Source organism: Emydura macquarii, unplaced genomic scaffold (assembly GCF_026122565.2).
Source record: "Emydura macquarii macquarii isolate MOO-44397 ecotype Brisbane River unplaced genomic scaffold, CSIRO-AGI_Emac_v2 contig_719, whole genome shotgun sequence".
Taxonomy (NCBI): Eukaryota; Metazoa; Chordata; order Testudines; family Chelidae; genus Emydura; species Emydura macquarii.
In genome coordinates this window covers 15488987-15514043 of record NW_027130856.1, presented here as the reverse complement: position 1 = coordinate 15514043, position 25057 = coordinate 15488987, and the positions used below count along the sequence as shown (strand labels likewise).

At 39.5% G+C, this 25057-nt stretch overlaps 1 protein-coding gene across 2 annotated transcripts in view; it reads right to left on the bottom strand.

Moving 5' to 3' along the window:
- KMT2C (lysine methyltransferase 2C) overlaps nt 1-25057 on the bottom strand; it is a 302649-nt gene that overhangs the window by 35969 nt on the left and 241623 nt on the right. For both annotated transcript variants that reach the window (XM_067542734.1, XM_067542735.1), the window contains 12 exons: nt 24760-24946; nt 17039-17140; nt 15232-15369; nt 15010-15042; nt 14811-14924; nt 11787-11925; nt 11323-11537; nt 11090-11163; nt 9581-9763; nt 7005-8924; nt 4231-4556; nt 1502-3306 (listed from right to left, as the gene is read on the bottom strand). In XM_067542734.1, the coding sequence (XP_067398835.1) occupies nt 1502-3306; nt 4231-4556; nt 7005-8924; nt 9581-9763; nt 11090-11163; nt 11323-11537; nt 11787-11925; nt 14811-14924; nt 15010-15042; nt 15232-15369; nt 17039-17140; nt 24760-24946 (5236 nt within the window). The remainder of the gene's footprint in view (nt 1-1501; nt 3307-4230; nt 4557-7004; nt 8925-9580; nt 9764-11089; nt 11164-11322; nt 11538-11786; nt 11926-14810; nt 14925-15009; nt 15043-15231; nt 15370-17038; nt 17141-24759; nt 24947-25057) is intronic.

Here is a 25057-nt window from a genome sequence, read left to right as displayed (position 1 = left end):
AAGCTGTACAACTGCATTACAATCATGTAACCATGAGTATTCAAATTAATTTTTCTTCTTCACTTTATAACTAGCAGTTAATATGCAGGTTTATGTATTCTATAAGAAACTTGCACTTCAGCAAATATCTCAGAAATAGGATTGGCAGTGTCCATTATAACAAGTGGAATAACTTTCATTGCCACGGTGAGCCAAGAAATGCAAAAGAAGAGAGGCTGCAACAGGACACTTGGCCAGAGGGTGAATCCATTAAATTATACACATCACCAAGTTACTGCAGGTATTTGGCAGAGCTGCAGTTGTCACCATGAACAGTGACATGAGGGAGGAACTTACTGCTATTATGAAGCAGAATTTATATATAAAAAAATCAGAAAAAGGAGTCTGACTTGTGCATTTAGTAGGCATTATTGATATTGAGACAATATCAGTGACAGTTAGTCAGGAAGCCCATTGTGTTTGGACACCTGTACCACCCATTGACTCAGTATGTTTTTAGCATTTTCATATTGCATTAATGGCTGTGGATTAAAATATGTGTTTTATACATCTAAATACTATAAATGGATATGCTGTGTTACACCAATAAGAACAGATTGCCAGCTGCTATTCTGAACTTTTCTATTCTTTTTTTAGTACATGCTGAATAATTTTTGCCTAGGTTCAATGTGGGTGAGTTAATAATTGTACTTGGTTCTTATATATAATAATTTATATACATTTTATTTATAAAGCACTGCTTCCTCTGAGGCAGCTAAAGTACTGCACAACAATGTAATTCATTCATCATAAAACAGTAAAAAGACAGATGAAAGGTCAAATAATAGAATACTTTTCATCTGAGGCTTACTTTAAAAAAAAATAAAATAAAGGGAACATTACCCCCATCTCACATATGGGACACTGAAGCATAAAGAGGTTAAGCGACTTGCCCAAGGTCAAACTGAGGCTACGTTTACACTGACGGCGGCAAAATCGCCGCCACCAGATATATCGATTGAGCCGTCAGTGAGACCCGTTCAATCGATCAGGAAGTCGACTGAGTAAGTCCACCCCCTCAAGTAGCGAAGCGCTGAGTCGACGAGAATGCTGTTCCCGTTGGCTCAGCGCAGTGTGAACAGTGCACAGAAGGGAAGCTGAGCAGTTGACGTCAGTTACGCAAACTACTCTGCGTAGTTTGCGTAACTCCCGTCGACTGCTGCTGAATCGCGCGGTCAGTGTGAACCAGCCCAGAATTTCAATAGAACTGTGTGTAAAATCCTAGCCCAGCTGAAGTGAACAGGATTTTTGCCACTGACGTTAATAGAAGCAGAATTTCACCTATATGCTTAATTTCCACTCTCCTGCTGTAACTACTAGTCAAGTTGCTCTGCTTGATGCCAGCTACAAACTCAGTTTCAAATGCCTTTACACATCTGTTAACAGCCAGTCATTTTTTTTGTATATATTCTTTTGGTGTTTAGTGAACTAACCAGCACCAAAAAAGATATCACATACATACCAATATTGGGAAAAAAGGGCTCTGAACGCTGACGAATCATGGCTTGCATCTGTCGCTGCTGCTGCTGCTCCTGCCTTTCCTGATCTAAAAGATCCTGCAGGAGAAGTGGCTGCTCCTCTAGCAAAAGAGGTCTCTCCCGATTTTGCTGCTGGGCTAAAGTTTGAGGGAGCATTATCTGCTGGGGACCAGATATGCCACTGGGACCAGGGCGGTTTGCCAAAGTCACAGCTTGATTGCCAGGTTGTCCTGTCCCAAAGCTGTGATTAGTTGACTGACCTTGGATAAATCCTGGATTTACTGTTGCCCCTTGAGAGAAGCTATGGTTTATTCGTGGAACCACGGCCAGATTAGAATTTTCCAAGATTTGTCCAGCAGGCGTCATTAGGGTTTGTGAAACACCCGACACATGATTTGTTTGTGTTGCAGGCAAAGACTGAGGTGGAGAGCCCAATGCCCTTACTTCAGAGTTATCTGAACTCTCGTTGGCCAGCAGACTTGAAAGGACTGGTGTGGATCCAGAAATACTGCAAGAACTTATAACACTCTGAGCAGGCAACTGAGCAGGGCCCTGAACAATATTTGGACTACACACGGTTGTTTCCTGATTCGTAGTAATAGTTTTGTCAGGTAATTCTGCATTACTAGGCTGCACAGGAGCATTTAACTTTGTTTCAGGAGCAAGCTGAGTGCCTGCAGATTCCACATTTCCATCACTTTTTTCATTTTCAGACTTTGTTTCCTCTAATGAGTTTGGAGAAAGCACTTCTGTTTTAATCTCACTTTCCATAGCAGATTTCTGCTGTGGAGAAAGTGCATCAGCAGGAACTGAAGTTTTATCACCTTGTTCTTTCTGTTTTGGTTCTTCTGTCTTGCTCTGGATATCTAATTTGTCGTCTATAGGAACACTAAGATCCAATTCCTCATTAAACATACTTTTTTTATCCCCCAGATCAAGTTCTGGGTCTGTGTAGGCAATTATGTCAAATTCCCCTGATCTCAGAAGGTCATCAAGGTGAGGATCATTGGTTTCCAGAGTATCTAAAGTGTCCAACTCATCTCCTTTCCCATCCTCTGGATCTAGATTTAGATTTTCAAGATCCTCATCATCTAAATCCTTGACTTCAACCCCATCAAGGTCTTTGACATCTAAATCTTTTACAGAGGGATCATCAGGATCAAGTTTCTCTTCTAATCCATCAGTTGGCTGGTTGGGAATTTGTAGATTCCCTGGTGCTTCAGTGGATGTAGATGTTGGCAAAGGAGTCCCTGAAAAAGCATCATTAACTGGGGGATGACTTAAAGAACGCATGACAAGCACAGGTGGATGCTCATGATTAATTTGATCTTGTTGAGATTGTGGCAAATGCTCCAAATTTGTAGACATCTGTAACTGGTTAGTTAGACCTTGAGGATTACGTCTCACTGGATCTGTGTGTCTTGGGCCCTGAAAGTCCTGCCGAGGTATAAATCCTGTATGCCGCTGATGCTGGGGTGCTGTATCCATAACATTAGCAGCAGAGGGATTAAAGGGGAGTCTCGGTCTCCCATCAGGGGCTCTGTGACGTAACTCAATGAATGCTTGCCCCAGTATATTGTGTTGCTGAACCTGAATACCCTGTGGTGGAAAATGCTGAGACAGTCCAGCTGTACTATTCATTTGTGTGTTGTTCAATGGTCTAGGCATATCTATAGACAAAGATCTTCTCAGCTGTGGTGGAACTCCAGCACGTTGGATTTGCTGTTGAGGCCCAAGAAAACGTTCTTGACCTGTTGGTGGACCATTGCCACCACCTGGAAACCCAAATCTGAAATAAAAGATTTATTAAAGAATTAATTCTCTTGATTCATTTGGACCACCTGATCTGGCATATTTCACAAAATGACTAATTGCCTACATGTTTTGCATACTGTGTTCTTTGGACATTTTTTTTTTTTTTGACCAGTTAATCTCAAATTTAAGTGAGCTTTATGAACAGAATAAAAAAATTACCTAAATTAACTGCATTAATAATGTTTTATTAAATAACGTTTTCTGTACCAACCCCTCAACCCAAATAACATCGGATAATAATGCTTCTTACCGCAAAAACTATCTTGATAGACATGTCATGTTTTCATTGAACTCAGTAAATGTAAATAAAATTTGGGGCCCAACCCCCAAATATTTCAGTATTGATATTTATTTCACATCTTGGCACGACTTAAAAAATAATGACGGAATACAAGTAGTTTCTTGATTGTGTATACCTTACACATGAGGACAATACTATTTCATTGATTCCATATTCAGAAATCAAAACTGAAGTTGGATTAAATAATTTTCTTTATAAATGCCTAAAAATGCAGTTTTGTGGGCCTTGTGTGCACACATGGCATAATGCAAGGAAAAAAATTCCCACGCTTCATCTCCCCCAAACTGACAAAAAAAAGTATTGCATACAGTTTTATCTAAGTTTTAATTGCTGAATAATTTCCGGTAACAGACACTATCAACTTAGTGCAAAAATATAGACTGCAATACCTCAGATGTTACATGCATACTTTTATATCTGGACTTCAATGTGATTACACATGTGCTTAAAGCTAAACAGATGCATAAGTCTTTACAGGATTGGGGCAGTGGTAGGTCAATTATATCAATGTTGAACCAGCGATTTTACTGGAAATCTCTATAATAGTTTAGAACTGTTTCTTAAACACTTTAATTTTTAAGAAATCAAAAATCATACCTAAGACCATGAGGCCTCATCCCCATGGCAGTCATATCTCCTGGAAATTGGGGTCTATTAAACTGTTCATCAGCAGGAAATGGACCGCATTGATCTTTTGGGAATACTGTGAATCTTGGACCACTAGGAGGGATGATGGATGCTCTAATATTCCCAGGATAGGGAGGAGGAGGTCGGTTAAAAATTTGATTTAGATTTTCTTGCGGCCAATGTTGATGCGGAGATGCATGGGGAGGCATAGTTGGATCCTGTAGTGCTTTTTCCTGACGGACAGCATTCTTCTTCTGCTGTTGCTGCTGCAGAATAATTTCACGCAACTTCTGGCGCTGGTTTAAAAAAATATTATGTTCACTATTGAAATAAATATACTTTCAAAATGTTATAATCTATTGGGTAAAGTCCTCCAGAGCTAAGCATTTTGTATAAAAGGAACAATCTTTCCCCCACTCATCAGGAAAAAACCCTCTACAATTCCCATTGGCAATTAACCAAAAACCAGATCATATGATTCAGGGAATTTGTAAGAGACTAGTGAAACCTTTCACCTCAAGGCCTCCTATTCACCAAGTGTCCGTTGATAAGCTGCACAGTAAATTGCTTGACCACACTGTGGTTCGTTATGAAATATATTCAAGAGCCCAAATAACCAATACCAATCAGGTTTATTGCTCAAAGTCAATAATAGCATAGTGCAGGAAGAAAGAAGCTGGTCTCATATTAAGCCTAAGAAGCCTTCTCATTCAGTGTTCTTAAATTCAATTACAAAGAAGGTGCTCCCAAAGTTACACTCCTAAAGCTATTCTTTTTATACTCGTCCTCTTTGTAAGTAAAAAGGAACTCTGTATATCATCTGAAACTAGATTTAACCAATCCACTGTCTACCTTGCTTTTCTGGTACCATGGTGCACGCCCATCTCTTTGTTCTGAATATAGGCATTCCAGGTACCAAAGGCACTTCCTAGGTTTGCACCAGGGTAGAACAATCATTTATCATGTCCTTTTCCTTTGGGACTTTCCAGTACGGATGTGAGAGAGTAACTCCCTACTTGTTATGGTAAAACACGCATACGTTTAGATCCTGACAGTCTTCCCATCTACTTAAGCCAAAGCTTACTTCAACTAAAGCAAGGTGTTATGGGATACTGGACTTGGCTGAACAGAATTGTGGGGAGAATATAATACATTCAGTTAACGTAAGAACCCGAACACTAACATTAATGCTATGCCTAATGTATATGTCTTGGCTAACAGGCAAGATTTACTAATGCTAGCACAAGAAGCTGTCATTCACACTGTTGTGCCCCAATGGTGCCCTTGTGGCATAAGGAAAGGTGCATTCTAAGGGAAGGCAGGTGATCAGCAGTCCTGCTAGGGAGAACTGCTTTTGGTTTAACAGCAGTGGCAGACATTACCTTGGCCAGGCCCCCTTCCTGGCCTGCACTGTCAGTTTTTAGGCTGCATTAGTCTCCTAGAGCTTCTTCACACAAAAGGAGATTAAGCTGCTTTCCACAACTCTAACCTCATCCCCATCCCAAGGTAGACTTTCTGCCTTCCAGTCTTTACCAGAATCTACACTACCATAAGCCCAGAAGGAATTTGATCCCAGGTCAGCAGTGATCAAGAGACCTTACTATCTAACATTTATCTGTTATTTGGCGGTTCATGTCAATGGTTCTCAACCAGGGGTACGCTTGCCCCTGGGGGTACACAGAGGTCTTCCAGGGGGTACATCAACTCATCTACGTATTTGCCTGGTTTTACAATAGGCTACATAAAAAGCACTAGCGAAATCAGTACAAACTAAAATTTCATACCAACTATGACTTGTTTATACAGTGAAATGTAAGTACATTATTTATATTCCAACTGATTTACTTTATAATTATATGGTAAAAATGAGGAAGTAAGCAATTTTTCAGTAACAGTGTGCTGTGACACCTTTGTATTTTTATGTCTGATTTTCTAAGTAAATAGTTTTTAAGTGAGGTGACACTTGGGGTACGCAAGACAAATCAGACTCCTGAGAGGGGTACAGTAGTCTGGAAAGGTTGGGAGCACCGATTTATGTGACAAGAATTAAGCAGAGCACTTTTGAGATCACAACTATTTCTGACCATTATTTAATCATTTGCATGAGTAACTGCCCAGTTTCAATGTACACTATCACACCTAAATTTTTTTGAAAATCTGGTACATAAAATGTAATAATTAAGCTTCAGATTTAACACACTTCTCAGGTAAATGGCAGCAGTTTGCATCTCACTTGGGGTCTGATCCTTCACCACTCAAGTCAATGGGAGTTGTGCCATTGACATCAATGAGTGTAGGATCAAACTCTTAGGATACGTCTACAGTGCAAATTAAGGTGTAATAATAGCATGAGTAGGCATATATATATTCTAGCTTTAAACAGTGAAGATGTGGGGGCATGGGCTAACTGCCCCAGTACAACCCTTTTAGGGCCCTAGGAATATACTTGGATTGATAGCCCACACTGAAGTCCATGTTGCCACATCTTCATTAGTACTGCTAAAAAGTCCTAGCTAGATCAAAGCTAGCATTGGAATGACTACCCACTCTACGGCATCACCTTAATTTATGGTGTATAAATACCCTAAGAGCTGCTGTTTCAGATTCTGATTTGGTCAGGTGGGCCAGAAAAACATGTCAAGTGACCTGGGGCTGTCCCATAGGCTTGGCGTTCCACACCCGACGTATAACAATATAAAGTGACATTTTAATAGCACAAACATCAACTTATATATTGAGCTCACCTGTCTTAGTTTCTCTGTGTCTGCTTGAGACATGTTCATGGTATTCTGTGTATCTGTTACTCCCGTAGTTGGTGGTGGGCCAGAAACTTGTGAGACTGTGGAAAACTGCTGTCCTTGAGAGCTCATTGGAGAATTTGCAGATGCAATAAAGTTGCCCTCAGATCCAGACCTTTGCTGATCAGCTTCGTGGGCATGTTGACTAGTTCCAAAAGTTTCTGGCTGAGGTCTTGGAGTCATTGGAGGCTGATCATAAGGATCACGTGCTGGGGTTGCTGGAGCATGGCTAAATGATTCTGTTACAGCAGGTCCTGCTGGTCTTGGAGTTTGTGAACATGGATCTGGAGGTCTTACAAAAGTGCCCTGCAGAGCAGCTCCTCTGTTATGGGATGTCTGCAGGAAAGGATCTCGATTTGGCATTAGTCCTGGTCTTACCGTGGGTCTGTTAAAATTCTCTGGAATCCCTGGCCTTGGAGTTTCTAGTGGCTGAGAATAAGGGTCATTAATAACTGGCCTGGGTGTTCCAGGAGGTTGAGCATATGGATCAGAATGTCTCTGATTTGCTGGAGACTGAATAAATAAATCTGCTGGCTGTGCTGGTCTTGGTGTGGGTGGTTGCTGCATATATGGATCAACAGTGGTGGGTCGAGGAGTTCCTGGAGCTTGGGAATAAGGGTCAGCAGCTGGCCGGGGAGTTCCTGGAGCTTGGGAATAAGGGTCAGCAACTGGCCGGGGAGTACCTGGAGGTTGGGAATAAGGGTCCTGAGAGGCTGGCCTTGAAATGGGTCCAGACTGAGAGAAAGAGTCATTCTGCTGTCGCATTGCCCGGGGTGGATGGGCAAAAGACTCCTTTATTGCAGGGTGAGGAGTCAGAGGAGGCTGGCTATATGGATCACTAGACTGATTGTGGGAAAAGCTATCCACTGGTCTTGGTGTCAAAACAGGCCTTTCATAGGGATCAACAGCAATGCGTCTTGGTGTTGGTGGCATTGATCCATAAGGATCTTGTGGGGACTGTGGTGGGCGCATTGGAGTTTTAAAGGGTCCAGGGATACCATCAACAACGGGAGTAGGAGTCAATGGTGGTCGTGCATATGGATCAGCAGGAGTTAGTCTCTGTCTTTGAAACATATCTGTTCTAGGAGCTGGTTTGGTGAATGGATCATTGCTTCCAGTTGTCAAAGGAACTTTCCCTGATTGTTCCATAATTATTGGAGATCTTGGTACCCCCAATGGTTTGGAAAACTGATCTGCTGCCATTACAGGTCTGGGTGTATCTGGTGGTTTTGCATAGGGGTCATTGCTAACTGGAGATGAAGAACATGAATCTCTGACTGGTGAAGGCCTGCTTCCTGCTGGTTCATTTACTTGAATGGGCCTGGATACAGATGAGGGTGGTGGACAGATATCCACTGGTGTAATGGTATTTCTTCTAACAAAGTTTTGGTTAACAGATGGTGGCCTAGGTGTTCCCACCATTTTAGCATATGGATCCATTGGAGAGGGTGGTCTAGAGCTTGTAGAACTTGGAGGAAACATCTGTTGTGGTGCAGGCTGAGGAGTCTGGGACTGAGCTAGAGGATCCTGTACTGGCAGTCTAGTTGGGGTAGCGGGTGGAGGTGGTGCTTGTGGTTTTAAGAACACATCATCTGAGGATACTGAAGTAGGGGTACCAGGTAGTTGTTGTTTTGTAAATAGGTCTTTGTGGAATGTCTGTTGAGCAGGAGACATACTTCCATTGCCAGTCTGAGGCGTTAAGGGACTCTGTATCCCACTGCTAGGTGTGTCTGAGCCAGACTGGTTCAGAAGCTGTTGTGAACCAAACTGTTGTTGTTGCTGCTGCTGCTGCTGCTCATTTTTCACTTGCTCAAGTTTCTGTGTGGCTTCAATTTTGGCTTGCTGCTTACTTTTCTGACGCATTTGCTGGTTTAAGATGGGAAGAGAAAATGTTACATTTATTAGTCCAGGGAACATAAGCAAGGGCATTTTGGTGACTGAACATCAACGAATTAGCATCTTTAGAGACATATGAGATCAGTTAAGAATAATTTAAAAGCTTAAGTACAGTGGGGGCAGAATGCCTGGTCATTTATGAAACTAAATTACACTGGCATGCTCCCCACTGACTGATTGGGGAAGTGTATTTCCAAGGTTCTGAAAGGAATAAAGCTGCTTGCCAGCCTGCCATACTGAAGAAGTGATGCAGCCTCATTGACAAGATGTAAAAAGGCTTTCAGAAAAGTGCCAGCCTCATTTAAAGTGAGAGTCCCCAGGATGAGGGCCTTTCCTGTGACGTATAAGAGAAAAGGGCATACACCATTGTTCTTGGCTAGCCCCCCAGAGATAAAGATAATTAATTATGTTTTCAGAACCAACCGAAGTGGTAAAAATAAGTCACAAATATTTTTATACACCTTTTCTGCTTTTGACCAAAATCTTCACTCTATAGAGAGCGTATATTATGAATTAATATTTCCTTCCTTGGATAGATTAAAATTGATTTTAATCCATTAAGCACAGCAATTACCAATTAAAAAAAAAGGTCCCACAACAATAATAAATGACCAGATATAACACACCTGTCTGAATTTCCACTCCTGCTCATGTTCTGATTCCCTCTGCTTCAATGGATCTTTAAAGAGATCTGAGTCGATTCGAGAGCTATGATCAATGCTATCCTGTTGCTGCTGCCTTTTCATGGAGTCATTTGACATCTGCACTTTATTGATGCGCAGAGCAGCTCTATTATCTCTGGCTTTTTGCTGAGAAAATATAAAAATACAAGTAGTTTTTCTTGTTTTCTTTTGATAAGTGTAAGTACTGCACCTATAACCAAATTATTTACAATTTAATCACACACAAGCATGGACAAACTAGGTTACTCTCTTGTAACCAAAACTACTAAATGCAAGTTTATAGTCTCTACAAAAGCTGCAATGTGGGATTTGTGTACGCCAAATCATGTAGGGCAAAGAAGTCATTAGCAGTAGAGACTTTAAATGTAGGTACATGCAGCACTGTGCCAAAGAAATACAAATATCTCAGTACACCCTTCACATCTTATATTTGTGTGGTCCCAAATCTGAAGACAAGATGGTGGCTGATGGGTAAGATGAATCAACAGAGGTTTATTTGGACTCATCTGGAGAACTTCAGTTACAGGAGAATAATATGCATTAGTGGACTACATTAAATAGCCTCTATGCATCCCACTCTGAATCAGGCTAGCAGTACAAGCAGAGGGTTAAGGACAAAGAAAAATTGGATTGCGCAATAACAACTCTTCAGATAAGCAATTTCAAGCAATAGTAGAGCTTTTAAACTTTTAATGGCAGCTTCAGGGAGTCGCTTCTGGCTGACATTCTGATTCTGGCTCCTTCTGAGTATCAAAACCTGACAGCTGCTTTTTCAAATTTATGTTGCAGTTCTCAAATGGATATTGCACCTAGGAGAAATGAACCTTTTAAAGATTTAAAAAAGCAGTCACCGGGATGAGAGCCGCATATCCACAATGGCAGCTGATTAATATCTGCAGCTTCTTACAAAATCCTCAAGTTTGACATTTTTTGCTCCCCTTCTAAAGTGATGGGATTGTGCATATTAAAAAGTTATAAGGTAAAGAAAGCTATAGTGAGAGTGGGAAAGCTGGCTTTTGAACTTCAGTCACTTGGTTGTTTTAACTATCCTATTCAGAATGAAAGCTCCTAGAGGCAGGGACTGTGGTATCGTCTATGTTTGTACAGTGTTAAGCACATTGGCAGTGCATAAATAACAACCATCAGCAGATATTTAGATTCTAAGCTCTTTGGGGAGGAGTCTCTCTCTTACTGTGTGTATGTGCCATAACTAGCATACTGATCTTGGCTGTGGCCTCTAGGTGGTACTGTAATATAAATAAATTAATTAATTGATGTAGGGTAAATTAAGACTGAATCGCTGAGAAAATAGCTTTAAAAACAAGTCTAAAAGTACACAGGTCCAAAACTGCGTCTTCTGGAGCCAGTGAACTTTTAGTAGCGTTAAAATCAAACACCCCACAGATTAAATGTCTCCCAAAGTGTACAAATGCTGGTTGTAGTTATCCTTACCACATATGGTGCTCTTTCCTGTGAGCTTGCTTTTCTCCACAGTTTAGCGATCTGCTTCACTCTTGTAGTCCAGTCTGCAAACAAAACCACATATTCTTTTAGTTTTAATTCAGAATATAATTCTTCAGACAATTTTTATAAGTAGAAATCCTTGGGTGGGGGGGGAGGGGAGAAGGTGCATAACAGAACTTTTACAAAAATCTGTGCCTCTATACAATAAATCACTCACTTACCTGGGAATTCTTCCTTTAGGTTGGGGAAGTTGATATTTGTGTACAGAACAGGTGCTACTGTTGCCATTTCACCTAGTGCTTCTTCTTTTTCCCACTTAAGAGTGCTTCTTTGAGCACTGGACATTGTATCCCCTTCTCCTTCCATAGGGGTAGCAGATGGTGTCCATGAACTGTTAGGATCATTTACCATTGAATTAAATGCTGGGTTCTTATCCCTGACAAATCAAAACAGATTTATTTCATTTCTTATTCTCTTCTCAATATAATTTGAAAATGTATTTTGTAAATATTATGTTCACTACTCCAGCAGTTAATATCATGTATTTTGAAAAGATTTAAAAGAGCACAAATGTTTTAAAATGTATTCAATACCTCTGTCAAACAATGTGAAACGGCAAGTATCACTGATACCACTCAAGCTAGTCTAACTCTTGAGTAATTTCACATTCTTCAGCTTGATTTACCTGGTATCATTGTATGGTGGTTGTGCCATAGGAGAGAAAGTGCCTAGTCCACCTCCAGGAGCCAAAGGTGTATGAGGGAGATGAGGGGTAAGCCCAACCAGGCCATTCATAAGAGGTACTCTTGAAAACACACTTTCCCCTGGAAGGCAGAAGTTGAAATGATCAATGCAAAGAATGGAGTGCCTGCAGACTAATTTCAGGGTATTCAAGACAATTTTGGTTAGGAACAGACCTTTAGTCTAATGAAAAACGACTTGTTTGTACATTCTGTAGTGCTTGCTATTAATACTTTTATGCTGGAAATTAGAAGGTTTCTAACCCTTGGCGGAGTGAGGTTCTGGAACAGCTTCCAATAGCAGAAGTGGGAAGAAACAACCTAACTGGTTTTAAACTGGATCTTGATAAGATTATGTGACAGGATTATCTGATGGGGCTGCCTGTGAGAGCAGGGGACTCGATGACCCATGAGGCCCCTTTCTGTCCTATGTGCTGACTGTAACCTTTTGGAGAGGATTTATCAACATATATCCTTCTCCACAACCATAAACTGGATATAATGGAAATCACTACGTATATGTTTCTTATGATTTGGCAAGTGAAAGAATTCTTTGAGGACGTCCCAATTTAACAAATTTTATACCTCATACTATCCTGTGTTACATTATTCCATCTTACATATATGTACCTCTGGGGGAAGGGGGAAATAGGAGAGCAATTTTGAGCATTTATTGTATTTAGTTAGTGATTTGAACATTTGTTAGTATTATTTGGTTATATATTATTAAATAATTGGAAATGTGTTCATGGAAAATAACCTGATGGATTATTTGATGATTATATATAATATTATAATATGATCATCATCATCATCATGGATGAAACTGGAAAATAACAGTCTCCTTTCACAATTATTAAATATTAACCATCTAAATTTAGAATCTCCTCTTCAGAGAAGGTTGGTATACCCGAGTAAAGCTTTCTAAAATATGATTTCTATACTGTTATCAATGAAACAGAAACATCTAGTCAAATGTACCTCCATATTTCAATATAATATCCAGTCTAGCAATTTTGTGCCACTATTAGGATGGAGCATTTTATTTGTATCATTAAAATATTAGTGCAGACATGACACAGGAACAAACCGGCTATGTGATCTGTTACCTCTCATTTGCTTTAAATTATCTCATTTTTAGGACTTTTTGAAGTCTTATATTTTTCTAGAAATTCATCCAGATTAAAAGCAATATGCCCCCTCCCCACCCTTAGATATCTGGTGGTTCTAGAATTACTCTCTATTGAAATCAATTTTGACATTGGAATGGTTTCTGAAGCACAAATACAACACAGTGGTCTCTCTGCTTACACCTGAGCTAGTGCCAACTCTACTAGTGATGATGGCTGGATGGGAAGAGTGCTTTTAACTATAATCCTGGATATTATGTAAACCAGGGGTTCCCAAAAACTGTGGGCTGCAACACAGTCCCAGGTGGTGTGCCAGCAGGGATGGAGATTTGGGAGGGTGGAGGACCAATGGGATCGTTGCCCTGCAAACTGTATTCGTTGGCAGAGTGATGGCTAGTGATGGTCCCTGTCCAGGGCTGTAGGAACCCCGTACCCCTGGTGGGTGGCAGACAGCAAAGAGGAACCACTGGGCAGTGGTCGGAGAGTGAGGACAAGGGACTGACTCTTAGGGCAGCTGAAGGAGGCTGGAGGGTTCATGGCCGTTCCTGCTCTGAGTCACCACATCCCGCAATCTGTAGCTGCTGGGACCCAGAAGCATTGGCCCTGCAGCCACCCCATGGATGGGGGCTTGGCAGTGCTGCTTTGCTTCCACCTGAACAACACTGTGGTTGGGACCATCATAGGTAATGGCTAGGCCTGGCCCGAGCGCCTGCCTCTGCCCAGCACTGGCAGCCCCCAAGTCCACCCCTCGTTCCCAGGCAGGAGGTGCCTGTGAGGCACGCCAGGGTCCTGGGTGGGTGACTGAAGTGCAGGGCTGCCTGGTGATGAGCTCAAGGCACTCAGTGAGCTGCTGTAGTGAAGTTTGTTGGCTGTGGCACATGCCTGGTCCCTTCGCTCTCTCTCTGGCCCTGGTCCCTGCTGAGGCGAGGGGCCATGCATACCTCACAGTGCCTCCCTCTTTGATGGACCTGTGTTAAAAGTGGGCCGCAGTACCTATTGCAGTTGCTCAGGTGGGCCTCAGGGAAAAAGTTTGGGAACCCTTGATGTAAACAACCCATGAATTACCACTGATGGCGCACTCAGAGTGAAAATGTAGAAGTCAAGGATATGTATTCCAGCATTTTCTCAGAAAACTCTATCCAAGATGGTAGAACTAAATAAAGGAAGGCTGATAACCAACCTTCTTCTGGAGTCATGGTTTGGGAAACAACATATTTGATTTGTTTTTGCAACAACAGCAAAATGCATCTGTCCCTCCTTCCCTATATGCAGACAATATGCTATAGCTCATATGAAGGACTAACAGAGAACCAAGAAAGAAAATGGAAAAGACAAAAATAATTAAAATATTGCAAATTTACCCTACTTATCTCTTCCTTGTTTGAATAGTGCTAGTCACCTTACTTAAATTAACCTTTTAATAGAAATTAGACTGAATAACACTGTCATGTTTAGACAAAAAATGTTATAATTAAGGGGCAGATTAGTCAAACTCTTTCTTTGCCTTGAGAGTGGGCTACTTAGATGTACTGACAAAGCAAAGAGATAAAATGTCATAATAGGAGGCCTGCTTTATCAGAGGCCTATAACATTACAGTATTATAACACAGTCACCTAATGTAACAGCTAGAGTATTTCACAAAAAGTCTATCTAACAAAAGAAAACCTTTCCTCTTGGATATCAAAATCCATCCACATATTATCAGACACTCAATTTTAAGATGATTTGTGAAATACAGCATGTATTTTCCCGAGCACAGTTTATTCTCCGATTTGTATTATGAAAGATACACAATAGGTTTTGTACAGGCCGTTTTTAAAAGAAACGGAAGATCATACCCTGATTGTGTAAAGGCATTAGTTGAGGTGGAGGCTGTGGCAAAGGAGTTGGCTGAGTGGTTGCAGGACTCAGTACAGCAGTGAACAAGTCTTCTACATCCTTTCCTCCCAGTTCTGTAAAAATAATATATATAACTTGGCCAATACTATTATATAAAACTAAATTTAATAAAAGACAGCCAAACTCAAGAATGCATACCTGGAATTTTGTACAGTTTACCAAGAATTGCACCTGAACAAAGTAAAAATAATACAAAATTAGCAATCATCATTTCACTCCTCTAGATAAAACATAATAAAATTAATTCTGTAATTGTAAGTGCAAAGGCTTATTTTAAAATTACATAGGCAGTAATCATAGAAAAGAGGAAGCATTTGCTTAAGTCTTCTACAAGGTCAAGACGTAAGACAAACATTTTACCATCTGTGACCATTTTGTCTAGTTCTGGACTGAGAATTCCATCTAATTGTTCTTCACTCAGGGGCCGTGAACTCTGATTGACACTTGGCTGAGGCAGAGAGGCAGGATCATCAGAGATGGGACCAATATCTAGTCCAGCTGAAGAGGTAAGAATATGAAGTCAGCCATAAACAATGAAATCTCCTGACACAGGACAAAGGGCATAAAACATTTCCAAAATGGTTTTTGGTTACAGTTCAGTTGTAAACTAAAGCCATCTGCTAAAATCTAAAAGTTGATTTTCAAGGGAAAATAGGACAAATAAAAACCAGAAAATATCTGATTTACTTACTGCATAGTTTAAGGAAGGCATCTAATTTAATGAAATGCTTAGAGTTAGAAGACTTTGAAGCAAATTCTGTTGTAATGGGACTTCTAAATTTAGGTACAGAATGTTTTCAGACATTTAATTCTCTTAAAACTTCTTATTTGATTCATTTTAAAAACCAGAATTTCCTGCAGCAGGTACATTTAAACCTGACTGAAAGTTACCATTGACCTTAAGTATCCCCCAAAACTCCCATGACTCCTGCTGTGTTAGATGAGTATCTACTAAAATACAGATCACACCAGTAAATCTCTGGCCTATATTAAAATGGCAGCGGCTTCTATTTTCAATACAGGGCTTAAATATTCTGTGTTAAATTAGAAAATACAGTTTGCGCGTGTTGAGAAAATACAACTGTTACTTATTCTGCAACATTTACAATATTCTTTTAAAAGTTAAGACGATATCTTAGAAGCAACAGACTTTTGGAAATACACAATTGACTTTAGTATTTGAAAGGTATTGCACAGCACCAAATACCAATTACGAACAACCTTTAAGATAACATAGCATGCTTCTTCTAGTTATCATAAAAAATCTGTATTTTATGTAGAAGTTCTATGCAAAAGTGATCAATCATCACCAGTGATAACAAAAAGACTGATGTCAATCTTTTTATTCATGCTTTATACATTGGCATAATTAAAATGTGTTTTTAAGTTAAAAATAAATATATCACTAATACCACTATATATAATACAGTCAAGTATGAAAGAAAGCAAGAAAATGCATAGTTTTGCATTGTGAAACACTCACAAAACAGCAAATTTATTTTAAAGAATTACAAATAAAACTATTTAGAACTCTATCAAGTGCACAGTGCAGATTTTGTAAATGGCTTGGCTTAAAACAACACAGAAAAATAGCAAAAAATGAAAGCATGGATTAGTTACACAGAGTAACAAAGCACTAACATCTATGTATGCATGCACAAACCAAACAGTTCTTTCAGCTGAAACCACTAGGAAAGATGACTACTTCTAACCACGGATCATCCATTCTTTAGTTTCTTACCAAATGGGGAGGGTGAGTTCTCAACCTGGAAAGTGCATAAATCAAGACCTACAGGACCCAAACCAGATAAAATGGATGATTATAACAAGAGAAAAAAAAAAAAAAAGAAGAGAAAAAAAAAAAAAGAAACCAAGAGCATACACTGCTGCATGCTGAAAAAGCAAAGCAGGTATGATAGACAACAGCTATTTTTATTCCCTTACAAGTAGCAAAGCATACGGCTGAGTAAAATAAAATATTGAAAAGGTTTTTTTGTTTGTTTTTTGTAAAAGCAAGAGATAAAAGTCCTTCTGAAACTGGAGTATATTAAGATAGAAGAGTTCATAAATGTCAAAGCTACATATCACATAACCTGTGAACATGAAATTTGTCTATAATCAAAAGAACAAAGAAAACAGCCACCAAGGAGGCCTTAAAAGCACATACCTGAATGATCTCCAGACTTTACTAAATCATCAGAAAGTATTCCAAGAATATCATGTGTGTTCAAGACCTCTGAAAGATCAGCCAAAGGGTCATCAGAACTACCTATGAAATATACAAAAAACTAAAAATCAATACAACCATGATCCTCACACATTTCTTCAATAATTTGTCCAGTGATTTACATGCTGAGCAATTTCCCAAATTTAGTAAATGTAATGAATGAGCATGTTGTAAAGAAGAGTGGCTGGATGATTTTAGGAAAAAACATGTAGGGAGAATTTCTTTAAAAAAAAAAAAAAAAAAAAAAAGAAAGAGAGAGAGAGAGAGAAAACACTAATCCCACGAATTTAAACAAATAAACTAACTCTAACTCATTATATCATAATACAAAGGAATGTCTTAGGGGTAACCACAATGCATATAATAAGTACAAAGAGAAAAAATTAAAAATAGGATGAAAAAGAAAAAAAAATTCTGTTTTATAAGAGTTATTTTCTTATTTTTGAGGGAACAAAACATTTTAAGTTTTCCTTTAGCTGTATTTATTATAGTTAGTAAATATCAAGAAGGAAATAACAGTATTGACAACTCCAAGTGTCCAAAAATCATGAGTTTAGCCCCAAAAAATCATGAGTGGTTTAAAATTCATGACATTTAACAAAACAAAACAAACTTTTTATTTGCCTTCTGTCTTTTAAACCCTTAGGGTACATTTGAAACACATTTTCAAGCTTTTATCTTCAACTATGAAGGTAAGAAAAACACTCTTTTTTAAAAATAAGAGCTGAAATTTCTTTCAAAATAACATGACTCCAGGATCTAGGGCTTTAAAAAGAAATACCCAATATTGCAAAACTCACAATAAAATTGCAAGAACTGGCAGCACTGAAAACATTAAAGAAAGATGAAATTTAAATTTTTCTACTGATGGGAAAGTGATGTTCACAAGTATCCTCACACCCTGCAATTTATAATCACCTGGCTACCACAGCATTTAGTTCTCCTGCAAATGTGGATGTAAGGAATTTGACTCGTGAATAAAGTTATGAACATATGTACGTGTTTGCAGGATCAGGTCCTACCCTTAGCCAGGAATGAATGTTTGGGAAGTGTCAATGCTAGTGTTTACAAATACGTGAACTATCTCAAGTTAACTGATTGATAGATAACTCTAGGTAAAAATATCTGTAGATAAATGCTTGAAAACAAATCGCTGTATATCATGAAGCATACCAATAGCATTATTTTGACAAATAAACCAAAACGTCTTAGAAAGTCTATCACGGAAAGTGAAGACTACTGTAAACCACCTAGAGAGGCATCTGAGAAGTAAAATATGAAGAGTAGCCAGTAAGATGGACAGAGGTGGGAGCAACTAAAGGTGGGTAGGAGAAAGTGGGACAACAGTAAGACAAAGACTACACAGACCAGTAGAAAAATAGACTAGAAATGGAAAAGACATCCACGTAGACAACTGTCCAACCCCTGCCAGTACAGTATTTCTAGTTTTATTCAGTCTAATTTAACCTAGTTCCAGGGGTTGTGCTTTCAGCACTACTTCTGTGAGGCTATGCCAGTCTTCTAGACCTCACATGACCTGAAGGTTTTTTCAGGTATTTAGATTAAGTTCTCCTTTCTCTAACTACATCCGACTACTCCTACAGGTGATGATTCTTCCCTGAACCATGCTAAAAGTCAGAGTGGACAAGACAAGAGACCTGACCCTCCTTGTATAATGATTTACAACTGTGCACGGTACCTGTAAAACAGTACTATCCTCATTAGGTAAGCTTTGCACTTCCTTTGCAATGTACAGGACAATGTATCAGTGGAGAAAGCTACTAGACTGAGCTACATCATTGTCCATAGAGAACAGGGACTCATTATAATGAGGGCTGTACTTTAAGTGCCTCAGAAATACATCAGTTGTGCATAGTTTTTATTTAATCAGCATATCTGGTGCTACAAAAGACCATGGAATGTAATTACAGTACTGTGAACAAAAGGTGGGTTCTGCTTTTGTGATAAAAGTTTGCCTTTTACCTATTGACTTTGGATTTTGGCTCCAGTACAATATTCATGGAAATAGTTGGGTAATTCAAACACCACAAAGGGATGCTGGTGTCATAAAATGGCTGGATGGCTTGTTAGCTGGCTAGCTGAGTCATCGCTCAGCTTTTATGAAATTCCACCCAAGTATGCATACCTGGCCTATGGCAGTTATTGAAGCAGGAAAAAAAAATCCTAATGTAGTGAACACCCAGGCAGAATTAGCAGTCTTCTGTTCTTCTTTAATATTTTTCCTGTGCGTGGCAGTTTTCCCTATAGGCTTCAATAAAGCTATCTGGGCACAGTCCTTAATATTTAACCACCTTTTAATTTAAAAAAAAAATCTAATTTTAAGTAGTTAGAAAGGGCTCAGTGTGAAAAGATGTAACTGAACAGAGTGTACCACTTAGACTGTCTCTGTGTTGGCCAGCTCTGTTCCTATTGTGTTCACTGTCACTTTTTTTTAAATAAGCTATCTTCCCATTTGTTCTTTTAGTTTTTTTTTTAAAAATTGAATGTGTGTTAAATCTCAGCTTGGAAATGGTCAAGTAGCCTTGGTCAGCTGCTTCAGATCAGAGCCAAATGCTTGACACCATTCACTTCCCTTGCCTGTTTTGGATCAGAAATGAAAACTAATACCAAACAAAAAGGAAAAATGATTTACCTGCACTTTTGGGTTCTTGAACGAACACAGTTATATTGCTACCTTGTGGACCTTGTTCCTCTGGTGTATTTATTTGTTTTTATTTATTTAAATTAAAATAATAAAGATGCCTATTCAAGGCTTCAGTCAGTCTCACATAATTAATTACACAATATAAACAATTAAATTAAACATCAGCATAATTAAAATCAGTTCCACTGGAACTAAGCCATCCACCTGCCTTTATCATCATCTGGGAAGCATACCCTCAGCCATCTCCAGAGACCAAATCAAACAGATACTAGTTCCAGCGTCCCAGAGCCCTCACAGAGAATGTCCTACCAGCTGCCCGTCTCTTTTATAACAAGGGGGATCCAGCTCAGGTGTCCCTGCTACCACAGCTGTGGCAGTATGTCCTAGGAAGAGAGGCAACCCCTCAGGAAGTCTGATCCCAGGCCATTTAGGGCTTTGTTGATCGTAATCAACACTTTAAACTCCACCAATGGGAAGCAAGTGCAGAATCTGGAGCTCTGGGGTCATGTGATCCCAGTATGATGCCCTGCCCAGTAACTAAGTTGCTGCATTCTGCACCAGTTTCAGTTCCTGCATTGTTTTAAGGTGTGATTGTGACAGTCTATACCCCTACATTCACCCCTTTATGATAAATTTTGTACAAAGTATGATTTGGGAGGTATCATTTGAAAACTCATAATTTGCTGATCATTATTGTCCTGGTAAAACGTGTGGTAGCACTGCATGTAAAGTTATAGGATTCCTCTGTATGGTATTACTAAACCATATCCCAGTCTTGGGAAAGCAGCCACAAACCAATTCCCCAGAGACAAAAAGCTAGGGAATGCTTCAGCCAAGTATCTACGAAATCAAATGGACCATCACCTGGTTAAGTGGCCATTCTTTGGCAGGAAAGAGGATGTGGGTGAAAATCTACATCTTGACAAAGAAACAGCTAGGGGCTCCCATCCACACAGACTTTATGTCTCCTGAGCCTCTTCTTCTCGAAGAAGAAAAAAAAAGAACTATAAAAGAGAGGTAGTGCCCCAAAGGTTTCCTCCCTTTCTCTTTACCCACGGCAACCACAATACCTGATGAATAAAGGAAACTGCTTTGGACTGGGAAAGGGATTCTGACTGAAAGGAATTCAGCCATTAAGACTGCTGTAACATGTCATGAGAGAGACCCTTTGCTTTGAATTCACTTAGCTTGTTAAGTTAGGTATTAGTTGTGTTTTACTTTTATTTTCTTGTCATCAATTCTGACTTTTATGCCTCATTACTGGTAATCACTTAAAATTCATCTTTTGTAGTTAACCAACTTGCTTTTGTTTTATCTAAGCCAGTATGTTTGGACTGCAGTGTTTGGGAAGCTCCATTTGGGAATAGGATTTGTGCATATCTATTAATAAAATGATGGACTTTTATGAACTTGGGTTGTCCAGGAGAGAACTGGGCAGTACAAGACATATATTTCTGGGGGAAAGTCTGGGATTGGGAATTTGCTGTTGTTGCTCTGCAGTGTAATTCATGAGCGGCTGGCTATAGCACTCAGACAATATAACTTGGAATAATTTACGTGCTGGGAGGCTGTGTATGAGGAGATCAGGAGTGGTAACTCTTACAGCGAAGCAGGTTGGAGAACTGTTCATCTGTCCAGATTACACTCTGGGTAATGTCACAGTGGCCACAGGTAGAGAGCATTGCAATAATCTGGTTTTGAGATGGCAAAAGCAAGGATAACAGTGGCAAGGTCTTCATCTGAAAGGAAAGGTCACCACTGCCTAGCCAGACGCAGATGGTAAAAAGCTGACTGGATCACTGCTGTAATATGATCCTCAAACAGCAGCTGGGAGTCTAAAGTAATTCTAAATTGTGAACACTAATAAATAATGGCAGCCATAGTCCTTGATATCACCTCCACCACCACTTCTGGCTGCTTCCCTCAACCCATCATCACCACCTCAGTCTTGTCTGAGTTGAGCTTCAGCCATCTCACTCTCATCAATGCCCCAATTTCAGCCAGACACTGGCTGAGGGACTTAACCCAAATCAGAAGAGACAGAGACTTACAGCTGGGTGTCATCAGCATACTGAAAACACTAAACTCCCTGGTTCCTTTTTAACCCTTTTAAGGGCCCTATATAGATGTTGAACAGAAAGGATGACACAGTGGTACCCCATCCTTGAGAGCTCTTCGAGAAGAGAAGCAATTGCAGACAACTACCCATTAATATCTGTTATAAGAATAGGGATCTCTGAAAGTAAAGAACAAGGCCACTGAACAAAGCCAAGTAATAGTTCTAATACCACCAGCATGGTCTTCATCCATGACAAGAAGGAGATCAGCCACCAGAGCAACCAATTCAATCTCTGTGCCATAGCCAGGTCTATAGCCATATTGACAAAGAGTCAAGGAGATCAAGTCTTCCAGGTACTGTGAGAGCTGTCTCACCAGAACCTTCTCCACAATCTTAGTCAAAAAGGGAAAGATGTGATACTGCTTGATAATTAGCAACTGTCAGTTGTCCAGTGATGACTTCTTGAGCAAAAGTGGCGCCAATGCTTCCTCCAAGAGAGGTGTTGACAACCTCCTCAAGTAAGAGACCCAGTGCTTCCTCACCAGCCTTTACCAGCCAGGAAGGACATGGATCCAAAGCAAAGGCTGAGGGACAAAATTATCCCAACATCTCTAGCACCTCAGGGAGCATTACTGGCTGAAATGCCAGGAAAGAAGACAAGGCCCTTTTTCCCCTGAAGATCTCATTCTGTCACCGCAGAAACAGATAGCCCATCCCTAATCTGATCACAAAAGAGCAAAACAATTTCCTTACAGTGGGAGGGACTGAGAAAAGCTATCGAGCTGAGATTATCTGATAAATCTGGACCATCTACCAACTGAAATAAATCTGCTGTTCAAGATTCTGCAGATGCTACAGCGGAGTAAAAGAACTGTTTCTTTGCCTCCCGCATAGCCATAGCACAAGAGTTTTTAAAAAACCTTTATACTGAAATCAATCAGCCTAGGCACAGGACTTCCATCACTAGCACTTTAGCCATCTCATGGTGTATGACAAAACGGAATATGGACAAGTCATAGTTCTGACCAATTGAAATCTCAATAGCAGGATGGATACATCTGCTGACTTGGACATTCCTATAGATATATAGTGGCTGCTGGTAATTATTGTTATACTTATGGTTATTTTGGGGATATTAAGGTTATTCATGTAACACTGCACTATACCCCTGTTAAGTGCACATGAGAGAACATATTAAATAATTAAAACACTAGGTACCTGTATCAGCGGAAGCAAAGTATGCAATTGTGTGGTTTTATATTTTTCCCCTAGCATTTCCTATTTTATTTTTCCTCTCAAGCATTAAAAATCAGGAAATTAAATACATAACATAACACTAAGGCAGCAGTAAAGCTGCACAGTTCAAAACTTCTATCACACTGGCTTAATAAGTTAGTGCTTATGGCCCTAATCCTGCAAATAGATAAACCAGCATCTATGTTTTTGTTTGCATCCATGGAGAATTTCAGTGAAAACCTCATGGGCAAAGAGGTCTGTGTGAGTGCATCTACTTGCAGGATTGGGACTTACTATACAAGTAGATCAGAAAACATATACCATGTGCAGCGGGGGCTGCGATAACATTACTCTTAGGATACAGTTACACTAAAGATTTTACAGTAATGCAGCTGCGCCGCTGTAAGCTCTCTAATATAACTGCTCTAAGCCGTTGGGAGAGAGCTTTCCCGTCAGCTTAACTACTTCAGCCTCCATGAGTGATGGTAGTTATGTCGGTGGGAGAAGCTCTCCCACTGACATAATGCTGACCACACCAGCGCTTATGTCGGTGTAACTTATGTTGCTTGGGGTGTGTGTTATTCACACACCCTCTGAGCGACAAATTATGCCGACATAAATTGTAATGTAGACATAGCCTAAGGTCTTTGCATTCCCTGATTCTTGTGATCTTAATTGTGCAATATTAAAGTTGTAGCCTTTTGAGTTTAAGTATAGTTTTCATTGGGCAGCAATACAGCTAAATAATTTTCTCTTTTCTAAATGTAAAAGTTATAACAGATGCTCATTCTGTGCACATTCAAAAACCCCAGGAATACATGGGTACAAAATTATTGGGCAACGGTAGACAAAAATTATTTACAGTAAGGATCAGACAAGCTATTAGTCACAAAGTAACCATATAACATAATACAAACTTTTAAAAATACGTAATGTAGAGGGATAACATACCTCTAAACACATAGCACATACCTATGAGACATTGAGAAAAAGAATTCCTAAAGTAGCAGGACAGATGGGAAAAAAAGATTGCTCCCTTGAGTAAAGCTGCCCTTTCAGCAGCACTTTGTGGCCCTCCAGCCATTTTCAAGACTCACTATCCAACAGGAAATTTAAAATAACATTCCCCGGTTAGCTTTTGCAGGAGAAAGTGAGAGTTGAAAGCTGCCTTTTGACTACCAACTGCACCCTGAAAGAGCATTCAGGATCATGGGGGACAATATAAAGCAAAAAGAACCCCAAAAAGTCTGAGGACTCTGGGAACCTAAAATAATCAATATTAAAAGTTAAGACAATAGTAACTTTAAAATAAATATTAATTAGTGCAAAGAACAGGTTTTTAATGTTGTCTTTCCAATTAGTCTACCTTAGCCTTCATGAAGGAATTATCTTCCTAAAACAGGGTTCGCTTTCTACCCTGTTTCTCAGTGTTTTGAAAACATCCAAATTAAAATCAAGGAGTCCTATTAGAACATCTGTAATGCAAGTCAGTTGAAGGCCTGCAGCTGTGTACTAGTGACTGCAGAATGTACACCCAATTGTGGCTTATCACCCAACATAACATTAACTAGTCTTGTAATATTAAATTAAAGAATGTAAGAAAGCATATATGTTAAAAATGAAAACACGAAAACTTGGGAAAGCTCCTATAACAATAAAACCAAACATGACTGAATTATCACTAACTTTAGTTTTGTATACCTTGAGCTCCCAGTTTTGCTTGAGCTGGAGTGGAGACTGAACTAAGCAGTGGGTCGGAAGATGGATCCAGAAAATTGGTGGTCTGATTAGTTTTACATGACAGCAGAAGCGATTCTTCGGATAAATTATCTAGGCTCAACTTACTTTGTCTACTGGTATCTAGGAGATCTTTTCCAAAGAAAGCTTCCTATAATGAAGACAAACATATATTAGAGTCAGTCTATTTAGTCTATCTATCTACATGAGAAAGTTTTACCAGTTATATGAATATATTTATATAGTATCTGAATGGACACTA